Source organism: Denticeps clupeoides, chromosome 20 (genome assembly GCF_900700375.1).
Source record: "Denticeps clupeoides chromosome 20, fDenClu1.1, whole genome shotgun sequence".
NCBI classification, from domain to species: domain Eukaryota; kingdom Metazoa; phylum Chordata; class Actinopteri; order Clupeiformes; family Denticipitidae; genus Denticeps; species Denticeps clupeoides.
Genome location: NC_041726.1, coordinates 17,302,100 through 17,314,926, shown reverse-complemented (window position 1 = coordinate 17,314,926; position 12,827 = coordinate 17,302,100). Strand labels below are relative to the sequence as shown.

The 12,827-nt window shown below is 42.2% G+C and overlaps 1 protein-coding gene across 6 annotated transcripts in view; it reads right to left on the bottom strand.

Moving 5' to 3' along the window:
• dlgap3 (discs, large (Drosophila) homolog-associated protein 3) overlaps positions 1 to 12,827 on the bottom strand; it is a 152,969-nt gene that overhangs the window by 10,659 nt on the left and 129,483 nt on the right. For all 6 annotated transcript variants that reach the window (XM_028963325.1, XM_028963324.1, XM_028963327.1 and 3 more), the window contains 4 exons: positions 10,919 to 12,078; positions 1,244 to 1,473; positions 851 to 953; positions 464 to 680 (listed from right to left, as the gene is read on the bottom strand). In XM_028963325.1, the coding sequence (XP_028819158.1) occupies positions 464 to 680; positions 851 to 953; positions 1,244 to 1,473; positions 10,919 to 12,007 (1,639 nt within the window). In that variant the 5' untranslated portion in view covers positions 12,008 to 12,078. The remainder of the gene's footprint in view (positions 1 to 463; positions 681 to 850; positions 954 to 1,243; positions 1,474 to 10,918; positions 12,079 to 12,827) is intronic.

Here is a 12,827-nt window from a genome sequence, read left to right as displayed (position 1 = left end):
TTCAACATAAAAATCCCTACACTACTGCATAAATAAATGAGAACATAAAAAATATTTCTATATGTAATAATTCAGGACACCTTCAATACTTAATTTTTTAAGCCAATGAGCAGGATCCAGTGGAAAACACATGTATATGTTAATTAGATTTTAATTATCATTTGAATTAATATTTTGATGCTTAGAAATGACCCATCTTATATCAGTATATCAATATTTATCATATTTTAAAAGTGAAATATAAATATATATATATTTTTTTGTAAATGTTTTAAAACTCTCAAATTATAGCCTTTGAGACATGGCAGATACAAATAATTCAGTTTTTTACTTATATTTACAATGTAGCAATTAATTTAGCTTTGTTTACTGATTAGCCATTAAGAAAAGCAATAGGAATTTCCCATTTTACATGGAGCAAACTATCTCAAAGCTATTAGTGGTTTTCAAATGATCATCTCACCTGCTCCACCTTTCACATTGCCCTGAGGGCCAGACATGGAGAAGACAGAGAGGCAGTCGTCGTCTTGTGAACAGCCAGCCTGGATGGCACGGACATAGCTGTGGCTTCGTGTCCGGAAGCATCCAGGCAGATCCAGAGCCTCCACGGCCTGGGACTCTACCTCCCCAAACATTGTGTCAGAAACTCCCTCGAACTGTCGATTCAGTGTCTCACCCAACTACACCACAAACATTAAACATTACATTTAATCAAGGAACATTCAATAGGAACAATCGCTTTGGCAAGTATGCAACTGGAGATAGATGATAGATAGGTAGATATGTAGATGGATAGATGAATAGATGGGTAGATAGGTTGGTGTTAATTTGGATAGAGTTGGTCACTCACCTGTGCACTGGTTAGGGAGCGTGTGTAGCTGCGGGATCGAGGATGCGCTTTTGGTGTGGTGCGGCTATTTGGATATGCATCTGTACACTGTTTACACGAGTACCTGAGGAAATACACACAGTAGTGTTGCGTAAACAGAACATTTATTTCTCAAATGGTCTAATCATTAGGAGTTAAATCCATCTATTTTCTCATAAATAACCAAAATAACTGGAGTCATAAACTGGACTCATCTGAATGCATTTATACTCATGAATCAATATTCTGAAGATTAAGTAATATACATTATAAGTGTACTGACAGTGTTTATGTTATAAAACCTCTGGCAAGGACAACATTATTGACATCTACATTAATTTCAATGTTAAACATGACGAATGTTGAAGCACCCACTTGTTGGAGGTGGAACGATGATCCATGCTGATGGAGCGTCTAAAAGCCTCTCTCTGTGCAATGAGAGCACTCTTGGGCATTGCTTTGGGGCTGCCATCTGAGTCTCCGCTGTCATCATCGCCCATGGCTTTGACATAGCTGCCACTGCGCATCCGCCTGCAGGGAATCTCTCCTCCACTATCTAACGCACCACCGCCAGTGAAACCCGCAGCCCATTCATCTAATGGAACCTAGTCCACACACATTCACACAAAAACAACACCATTTATTTATTCTAAGAAACTGTAGGAGATTTAAAAGACCCTTGCAATGCATGTCACTGTAGGGTTGGTAATAAATAGGCAATTATCTCAAAGGGTATAATTAATCCAACCACTGGTGACTTTTGCCAAGTTGATTGTGCGGACAGCCAGACTGGTTTTCTGTGGCGACCCCTAATGGGAACAGCTAAAGGAAGAAGAAGTACCTGAGGAAACACACACAGTCGTGTTGCGTAAACAGAACATTTATTTCTCAAATGGTCTAATTATTAGGAGTTAAATCCATCTATTTTCTCATAAATAACCAAAATAATTTAAATGGGACAACGATAATAAACAGGAGCATAATTGTTTTCTGCTTCAGTTTACTTAATAGATTCATAATTTTACTACACGCACAAAAGTTTGGACATAATTATGACTGCACGAGCAAACATCACTGGTGATTCCTGCCTGTGTTTTCTCTGTTAAATACAGGATAGTATAGTGCACCACTATTTCTAAATACACCCGTTGGGTATAATAGAGAAATTACTCATAGGATCTGATACGACAGGTATCACGTGGTTAGGAGTTATTAAAAATACACTGCAGGAGTGTGAGACGTGTGTAGTTCAGTTCAGTTCAGTAGTTCGTATTTCTTCGTTCATGTTACTACTGCCATGTAGATTGAGTATTATTTATGTGTATGTGTACATATGTTTAAGACTCTGATGTGTTGTGTGATGGGAAAATACTGGAAATATTCTGTTCAAGGTCCTTTTGAAAGTAATTATTCATTCATATTGAGTAAAACCTGTTTTGTGTTATTATTAAAATGGTTGTTGTCACAGCCATGCGGGCATGACAAGGCAGGTGCACAGAGAGGAGGACTGAGAGGTGACGAGGAAGGAAGGACGCAATCGCTGACATCACGAAACCGGGGTTTAATAGGTGAAGCACAAGACAGGGGAGACATCCGAGACACTGGTGAACATGGACCATAACTTCAAAGACCTGACAGCGAACAGAAACGAACAGGGCAGCTTCATACATTTGACACAGGTGAAAACGATTAGGGAACAATACACAGCACAACAGTGAAACGGAGTAACCCCTTTCGGACCGGATCATGACAGTTGTTCGATAGGCTGAAAGTACATGTATGTGTGTTGATTCTGTAAAGGGGTATAGCAGCTATTGAATGAATGCAATATTCGAATGTCTGTATTTCTGTCAAAATATTTCACTGAAATGAACCTGTGAGAGGACGTAAATTACGTAATGTATTTTAGGAAGTGAGTATATTAGAGGGAATTGAAGAAGGGTTTGTAATATGTGGAATTGAAATGTATGTAAAGTTGAGTGTAAATTTTTTTTTCTTCAGATAAAGAAATGCCTGCATGAGCGAAAAAATGCTATTATTGTACAACCACAATTCCAATGAATTTGAGATATTATGTAAAACAAGAATAAAAACAGAATACGATTATTTTTTTCAACCTATATTCAACTGAATACACCACAAATACTAAATATCTAATGTTCAAACTGATAAACATTATTGTTTTTTGCAAATATTCACTCATTTGAATTTGATTATTATGTTCCAAAAAAACTGGGACAGGGGCATTTTTACCACTGTGTTACATTACCTTTTACTTGGGAACTGAGGACACTAATTGTTGAAGCTGAGAGATAAAAATCTTTCCATAAGTACAAATTCAAGACACCTACGATACTGACTAATTGAAAATGGTCACGTAGGAAATTAATAGAAAAATAATCAAAAAGATAATCTAAAATGAGCTGTAAATACTTAGTCAGAAGACATTTGACTGAAGCTAAGCTAGCAGCTAACTTCATGAAGCCAAAAAAGAAATGGGGAAGGTTCAGACCACACACACTACCATTGTGTCCCTGGGCAAGACACTTAACCCTGAATATATTCTGGGGGAATGTCCCTGTCACTACTGATTGTAAGGGCATCTGATAAATACAGTAAATGTAGATGTATTCTGTGGACTGAGGGCACAAAGAAAATTCTTTTTGGTCCTAGTTGTATTGTGTTAGCAAGTGTCAGTCACTCCAACAGAGCTTTTTCTCTAGGGTTGTTGCTGCCAGAGCTCATCCCAGAACATTGAATGCTCACACACACCATCCACTCAGTCACCTGGACAATTTAGAGTCACCAATTCATCTTTATTTTCTGATAACATAGTTGTGATTTTGTGTCACATTTCACCCACTGGACAATGTATTAGTCTAAATGCAATTAATTTACAACTACACATACAACTATACACATACACTCTCATACACACAAACCTAATTAGTGCTGAGCTCATACAATCTGAGCAAAAAACTGCTGAAGTGCCGATATGAAAGCCGATGTCTAAAGCCTTGTGCACTCAATGCCATAGATGAAAAAGATACATCAGGCCATTCACATCTTCCATCATGCCTCAGTCAGGACTCCACTTCTCTCCTGGAACAAACTGAAGTGCCAGTGCCAGAAACAATAGGTTCTGATTGGTCTGTGACAGCTTCCTGTAGGTCAGATGTATAAAGGATTGTTCAATTGTGGTAGGGGACTTTTCATTTTTCTTTTCTATCGGGAGCTGAGGGAAATTTTCCCATCAGTACCTGAGTCTTTCCTATTTGACCTATTTTTCTCATGGCTTTTCTCTATGTTTCTCTCCCTTTACTCCCTTTTCATTTTGGTTTTCTTTGTAACATGGATACCTTTTCACAATATTCACATGTAACTGCAATAATAATTTACCGGTGTTAATAAATTAGAAACTGTTCATCCTTTTAACCTCTATTGTGCCATGTCTCTTTCTGACAGGTAACATCAAGTTGGAGTGGTTTGAATACAGTGCTTGTGTGTAGAGAGAGAGTTTATGGTATGTCAGAAAGATCAAAGTGAACTCTAATCTGTCAGATATAATCCACTTTACAAAGCACAGTTACAATTAAAACCACTAAAACTAGTCTACTAATTAAAAGACTACATTTAAGTCCAGTATCCAAATTGCTGGACTCACACAGACACACGTACTGATTCACACTGGGCTTTGAACGACCCGGAGAGCTTAACCTTTGATATATTTCAGTATGATCTCGCCCCCCCCTGCCCTTCAGATTTCTGCCACCTGTCTCTCTTGCTTTTCCTTTTTCCTTTCCTTTGCACACCCACGTCTGTAGTGTCTGTGTTGAGTCGACAACTCAGCACAGAGGTCATGTGCTTACTGATGTTCTTTTTCCCATTGAGTCTAACTGTGTGTTTCCACGTCCACAGATGTCAGTTGCTTTCTTTACCTGTTTCTTCTAGTTCTCACTCACTTTCACCACATTCTACCAACAGAAACTACAACATTACTCCCTCCCTCCCTTATTACACCCTCTGTCTCTCTCTTTTTCTCTCTCTCTCTATCTCTCTCTCTCTCACACACACACACACACACACACACACACACACACACACACACAGAAGCCTGCAAAAGTTTTGGGATCTCATTTAAAAGGCAGCTACACACAGTGCTGCACAGTGCTGCACTTCAAATGTCCAAATGTAAACAGTGTACAGAGGTAAAGTCTCTCATGTCCACTCCACTCCCATTTTAATACTCTACAGTCCTAATTTAAAACTGACAAATTTGCTGTGCAGCAGAGTGTGTGTGTGGCTGTATCAGACATTAAGCGAGCCATGAGTGCCCACTGTCAGACACAGAAATTAACATATTCTTACAGAAGAACTCTAAGAAAGTTTGAGGTTTCCAGAAACGTCCTGCTGTTACCAGGCACCTGTGAAATAAGCCTGTGACAGAACAGCAGTCTTGATTAGCTGTAGTATTGAGTATTGAGACCCCTTAAATTTTTCAGTTATATTGCAGCCATTTGATAATATTGTTTTTTCCACATTAACGTACACACATATGAAAAGTGAAGTGAAAGTGAAGTGATTGTCATTTTGATACACAGCATACCACACAGTGCACAAAATGAAATGTGTCCTCTGCTTTTAACCCATCACCCTTGTGTGGAGACGGTGCTTTGCTCAGTGCCACCATGGCGGATTGGGATACAAGCCGGCAACCTAATGATTACGGGGCCGCTTCCTTAACAGCCAGGCCACCATTGACAGAAATACACAAAATTGATGACATTTTTGCATATTTATTAGCATAAGACTTTTGCTAATAAATCTTAAATATCACAGGGCTAAAAATTACATGATCATTATATTATTTCAAGTATTCAGACCCTTTGCTGTGACACTCATATTTCTTCTGATCATCCTTAAAATTGTGCTACACCTTCATTTGAATCAAGCTGTGTTTGATTATACTGATTAGTTTTGATTAGGAAATCCACACACCTGTCTATATTAGACCTTACAGCTCACAATGCATGTCAGAGCAAATGAGAATAATCAGGTCAATGGAACTGCCTGAAGAGCTCAGAGACCGAATAGTGGCAAGGCATAGACCTGGCCATGGTTACAAAAAAAAATTCTGCTGCACTTAAGGTTCCTAAGAGCATATTGGCCTGAGCTATCGGGAGAGAAGAGCCTTGGTGACAGGTAAAGAAGAACTGAGCTCCAGACATGCAGTCGGGAGATGGGAGAAAGTTGTAGATAGTCAACAATCACTGCAGCCCTCCACCAGTCGGGGCTTTATATTAGAGTGGCCCCACAGAGGCCTCTTCTAAGTGAAAGTTTTGCTACAGCTTCTGGTACTGCACTGTTTGGTGTTTTTGCCATGAGCTGGTGTTATTTCCAAGGACTTCCTGAATTACCTCTGAATTAAGAATCACATAAACTCAACAACAAAAAAAAAAGTTATGGCTCCCTCACTAATCCCCCGTGCAGTATGTGAAATGTAAAGTTTGTCGAACTCTGTCAGTAGTGAGGATTTTACCTCAGAAAGTGTAGAACAATAGCCGAAATGACAGAGAAAATAGCCGAGCTAGAAGAGCGCATCTGTTTTAGTTTTAATAGACTCATAATAGACGCACACCAGCCCAGTCAGCCAGTAAGTGTCTCTACCCTGGCGCCGGTAGCAGTAGCGCCTTTCAAACAGCAGGGCAGTTGGGTGACAGCTCAGCGTAAATCACGCAAGTGAGCTACCGGGGCGACCCGCCAAGCTCTCCCACAACCTGGGCACCACACGCCGGTGTTCAGAACCGCTTCTCCCCCCTCAGTGAGTCCCACAATCCACCGGCTCTACTCATTGGCGTGAGGATAGCGGCACCAGCGAATAAAATCTTGTGATTTCCTGGAGCCAGAGCACCCGACATCCACGCAAATTTAAAAGCGCTGGCAAAAAATAACCGTAGATATTCTAGTATAGCAATTCGCGTCGGCACTAATGACATCCGGCTACGCCAGTTGGAAATAACTAAAGATAATTTTATAAAGATTCTTGAATTGGCTAAAATTATGTTGGATAAAGTAATCTGCTCTGGCCCATTACCAGGAATAAGACAGAAATGGATACTACCACTCAATATCATTATAGTAGCAATGATTTTATGAGTTTCTTTAATACTAAAATAGTTATGAATAGAGATAAGATTAAAAGGACAACAAACAGCTCTGTCGATATTTCTATGGAAAATAATCTTCAAATAGCTGACCACCAATTAGAATGCTTCAACCTTATTAAAGAGCATGAACTAGTTAAACTAATCTCGTTGTCAAATCAATGTACTTGACAAGTAGCACCTGATATTATAAATCCTATCCTCAAAATGATTAACTTGTCACTCAGTTCGTTCAAGGTAGCAGTCATTAGACCCCTGATTAAAAAACCTAATCTCGATCACAGTCAGCTTTCAAATTATAGACCGATATCTAACCTTTCGATTATATAAAAAATCTTAGAAAAAGTCGTAGCCCAGCAGCTGAGTGCATACCTAGACAGTAACAATATCCATGAAGTATATCAATTAGGATTTAGACCTCATCATAGCACTGAGACAGCGCTGGTTAAAGTGGTTAATGACCTGCTGTTTGACTCTGATCTGGGTCGCATCTAGCTGCTTGTCCTGCTTGATCTGAGTGCAGCGTTTGACACTATTGATAACGCTATTCTCCTTGCCAGGTTAGAGAATGTTGTTGGAATTAAGGGAATAGCCCTCGTATGGTTCAGATCATATCTTACCAATCGGTATCAGTTTGTGGACATCAATGGAGATTTGTCTTCACATAGTAAAGTAGAGTTTGGTGTTCCACAAGGTTCTGTCCTATGTCCGTTACTATTTTCCTTGTACATGTTACCTTTATGTGACGTCATTCGCAAACACGATATTAGCTTTCATTGCTACGCTGACGACACACAGCTGTAATCTATCAGCAATGCCAGATGAAAGCAGCTGAACAGAATATAGATTTGTCTGAAGGACATTAGACAGTGGATGCTCACCAACTGTCTTCTGTTAAACCCTTAGAAATATTGCAAAAATAAGAAATATCTCAATGCACAATGTTGAAAAGTTGGCATTTAGGATTGACTAGAAAATCCTACTTTTGTCCTATAAAGCTCTAAATGATTTCACCCCTCGTACCTAAGTGAACTTTTAGCCACACCCCTGCGATCAACAGGTGCGGGGTCACTACTGGTACCCAAAGTACAGAAGGTCACAACTTTACTTTACTTTACTTTACTTTACTTTATTTGGCAGACGCTTTTATCCAAAGCGACTTACAATGGGAAGACACCAGCAATTCTCGTTCGATTTCTATAGAATATCAAGTATACAAACTAAGAGCCCTGATAAGGCTTAGACTTGTCATTGAAGAACATGCTCGGAGAGTGTTGGGTGCTAGACTAAGAAAAATTATAATGTATTTATACATTTTGTATTTGTTTGTTAAATGTGTATGCATGTGTATGTGTTAAATTTGTCTGTAATATTTTTGGAATAAGAGGGTTTTCACCTTCTTCTTAAAAGTGGTGATAGTCTCGGCTAATCGTGTGGAGGAGGGCAGGTTGTTCCACCAGCCAGGGACAACAACGGAGAACAGACATGATTGGAATCGGAGACCACGTGAAGAAGGAATTTTTAGTCTCCTTTCGTTTGCCGATCTGAGAGAGCGTGTAGGAGTGTATCTAGGTAGTAGTGTGTTGATGTAGGAGGGCGCAGTTCCATTTACAGCCCTGTAGGCAAGCATCAAGGATTTGAACTCAATGCGAGCAGCTACCGGGAGCCAGTGGAGGGAGGTAAGAAGAGGTGTAACATGGGTGTATTTTGGCTGATTGAAGATGAGACGGGCTGCCATATTTTGGACCATCTGGAGTGGTTTTATGGTGACTGCAGAGGCTCCAGCCAGGAGAGAGTTACAGTAGTCGAGTTTGGAGATGACCATTGCCTGGACGAGGAGCTGCATAGCCTGTTGTGAGAGAAAAGGCCGAATCTTGCGAATGTTGTAGAGAGTGAACCTGCAGGATCTGGAGATCGCAGCAACATGATGGTTCAAACTCAGTTTGTTATCTATCCAAACCCCAAGGCTTTTTGCAGATGCCGTGGGTGTTAACAATAGCGATCCAACTGGGAGTAGATCCTTCTCATATAGATCTCCGGACTAGTGTTCAGTGTTCAGGACTCAAACACAGTCTCTCACACAGATACAACTGAAAACACATCTGTTTTCTCTGGCAGAGTCCAGTGAAGAGATCAACAGATAAATCCTGGTTCCTGGCAACTGCTAAACGAGGACTTAGCGTGAAACGAACCAGAGGGTCTCCACAGCCACCACCACCGTAACAACTACAGCTTCAGGGATTTTCAAATGGACCAGTAGCATCATAATTGACACATATTGTACACCATGACATTGGACTACATTTTGGCCATTTTTTTTTTTAAGTGAAGTGATTGTCACATGTGATACACAGCAGCACAGCACACGGTGCACACAGTGAAATTTGTCCTCTGCATTTATCCCATCACCCTGAGTGAGCAGTGGGCAGTCATGACCGGCGCCCGGGGAGCAGTGTGTGGGGACGGTGCTTTGCTCAGTGGCACCTCAGTGGTACCTTGGCGGGTCGGGATTCGAACCGGCAACCTTCTGATTACGGGGCCGCTTCCTTAACCGCTAGACCACCACTGCCCCTGTCTTATTGGACAAACCATAGCAAACTCTGCACTGACACCACTTGCAGGCTCACTCTATACACACATTAAAAGAATAAATTGATTAATTTGCAAAAAAATAAACAGAAGTTTGTAGTGTTTTGATCTTACGTTTTCCGTGTTTTAAACTGCAGGTAAACTGCTTGAGAGAATTCAGCCCAAGTCTGACCCAACTGTTATGCTGTTATAATAATCACACAGCCAGTGTTTTTACTGCACCATTTCCAAAAAACATGACCCTGTAAGCCCTTGCAATGTGACCCTGTAAGCTCTTGCACTACGAGCGCTAGACTTAGAGGGAAAGGAAATGGGCAGGTTTAAAGTATAATCGTGTGCCACTTGCCTCCATTTCACTTGGCCAACATTCAATTTTGCATCTCTCTCCCAATGATTAAAACACATCACCTGATGATGGTGGCCGAAAATTGCAAATCAAAGGAATATTTCATTAAAAAATTAACTAAAACATTTTTACTAATCACCAAAACAAATTTACAAGCAGTGAATCATATGGAAAGGATAGGTACTATACACCGGAAGTTGATGCTTGCCGACCGAGCACGAGTACAAACCTAACCCGACCTGGGCCAAGATTTACAGCTCTTGTCTATATAGAATACAGGATTCTACAGTTTTGATTATCCTTTTTGTGTGTGTTATTGTTTACACATTTAATATAATTTTGGAAACCTCAGTGCAGATACAATTCTGTGACCACCCCCCCTCCAGGTTAGCAACAACTGGAATAGATAGTGTTTCTGGTTCCATCCTGTCCCCATTGACTGTTGAATCACATGACTCAGAATCAGGTCACCATGGTTACATAGCAAGGATGGCTACATTAGCGTCCTTAACCTCATTTAGTGAGAGCTTTCTAAATCAGCGCAATTCAGGGCAGTGCTTCCCTGATAATTTCATTACACTGATGTCCTCAAGACAAGTGTGTCTGTCATCTCTGAGTAGTGTTTGAGGCTGTGTGTTTGTGTGTGTCATGTTGCCTCTAAGTAAAAGCTGATAACACAGGTAATTATCAGTGTATGACAGTGCCGTCATTGAGTGACACACTTCTGTAGAGCCACCTTCCCAGATTAATGCTTTCAGTCAGGATAATGAAATCTGCAAGTCAATGACCAGCATCTCCTGCCAGAGAATTTCAGTGTATGCATGTATTCAGTGTCAGTGAAAGAGAATGAGATTTTTACTGAATGTATGAGGGGGAGTGTGGTTGGTTAAGTGCATATTCATGTCTCAGCAGCTTACTAGGGTCATATTATATGCACACACGCACACAAACCTGGAGATGGTGCAGTGTCCGCTCTTTCACCTTAGATTCCAGAGGCACCAATGCTTTTTCATAGGCTCCGCCCCCTCCCCCTGCTCTCGGGTAGACCTCTCGTGCCTGACTGACCGTCATGGCCGACCAGGTGCTCCGTTTCAACGAGTGTCCAGCATGGCTGCTGGTCTCCCCCGCCAGCGCAATACCCGTGCAGGCCATGCACTCCCCAGGGCCAACTGGTCTCTTGGGTCTCTTGGTCATTGTCAGCTCCTGGATGGCTGCATCTAGGCTTTCGTGGTAAGCCCCAGGCCCTCCACCACGGCCTCCGCCCCTCCCAGCTGTAACTAGAAAGCTGTTGTCGCTGTCCAAGTTGTCATCAGAGCTCCACCAGCCAGCGGTGCGGCTGCGGTGTCGGCTGCCGTGCCGGTGGGATGACTCGTGACGGGAGTCGCCACTTTTGCTACGTTCTCGGCTCTTGTTGCGCCGTGCTGAGCGGGACTGGTGGTGCCCTCCTCCTCCTCCACTCTCCTCACCTCCGCTCCGATGGCCCCCGCCCCCGGCACCACCCCTGTCCCGGTAATCTCCACCTCCTCCATGAGGTCCTCCATTAAACTCACGTTTGGCCGGCGCCTCCAGGGAGTGTGACTTTGCAAAGAGCCGCTGGACAGAGTGCACCAGATGACGAATGCGGCTGGGGCTCTCGCTGCGCGCTGGCTGCTCCCCTCCACTGGCTGAGCGCTGGTACTGCAGCGTGTGGAAGCCGTCCGAGTGGAGTGGCAGCTGGCGCTCAAACTGATCGAGCAATGCTGCAGGGCCCCGTTGACCCTTTACCCCAGACCCCGGTCTGTGTGTGAGGCACTCCTCACAGGAGTCGTATGTGTGCTGGCTGTGGTGAGACCTTGGGAACGTCCCCCCTCCACCCCCACCACCACTTGACGGAGGGGCTGGAAGAGCCAGGGGCTCAGGAGGACCCCCAGGAGGATAGTAATGGTGGTCTGCATGTCCCTGATGGTAATGGAATTCACGTCCAGGACCATCACAGTCCATGCAGTGGCAAGGCCCTGTTGCATGCTGGGACAGGCTGCGGCTGACATGATAGCCCTTCATGGCCGGGCCATGGTGGGCCGCCCGGGCCGATAGGGGGCGCTGTGAGCGCGACAGGGCTGCGCCAGACTCACCTACAGGGAGATAAAGGAAAAGGTTTACTTTTTTGAAAAACATGTTCAAAGGCCTTGTATGTTGCACACAAAAATAAATTAGCTGTAATTAATGTAGCGGCATTTAGTTTATTTCTATTTAGTAGGTAATGACGTATGACACAGAGAAATTCATCCAAGCCAGAGACAATCATTACATAATGATAGAGAAAGACTTTTTTTGTGCAGATTCTGATGATGTGTGGTGCCTTTCTTACACAGATTGGAAATCGGGCACAACCTAATGATGTGACTATGTGACAATGTTCACAATGTTCACAGTGTTTTTGACTGATGTGGGAAAAATCTCTATAGCATTAAAGGCCATAATTAAAGGCCTCTTTTGGCCAATATTTTTGCAGCCATTCCAGGGTCCCTATCAATTCTCCAAAACTAAACCAGAGACATTCATGCAGGAACAAGCTAAGAGAAAAGCAACCAAATCCTGCTCACCAAGGGAGAAAATCAGAAATATGAAACCTGTGGTGGTCATTAAATTAACCACATAATTGATCCATCCGTAAGTTATGGATTCTTCTTCCATCTCTGGTTCTACCTGTAGAATGTTTATTTAGCTTATTTGCGAAAATGGCAGAGTTAGAAGAACAACCCATGCTGCTGTCTGTATAAATAATCCAGACATGTCACACATTAGCTGCACAAAGACAGTGGATATTGTAGGTAGTCCTAACATGCCCGGACAGTTAATATTTAGATCTCTGGCGGCTCTG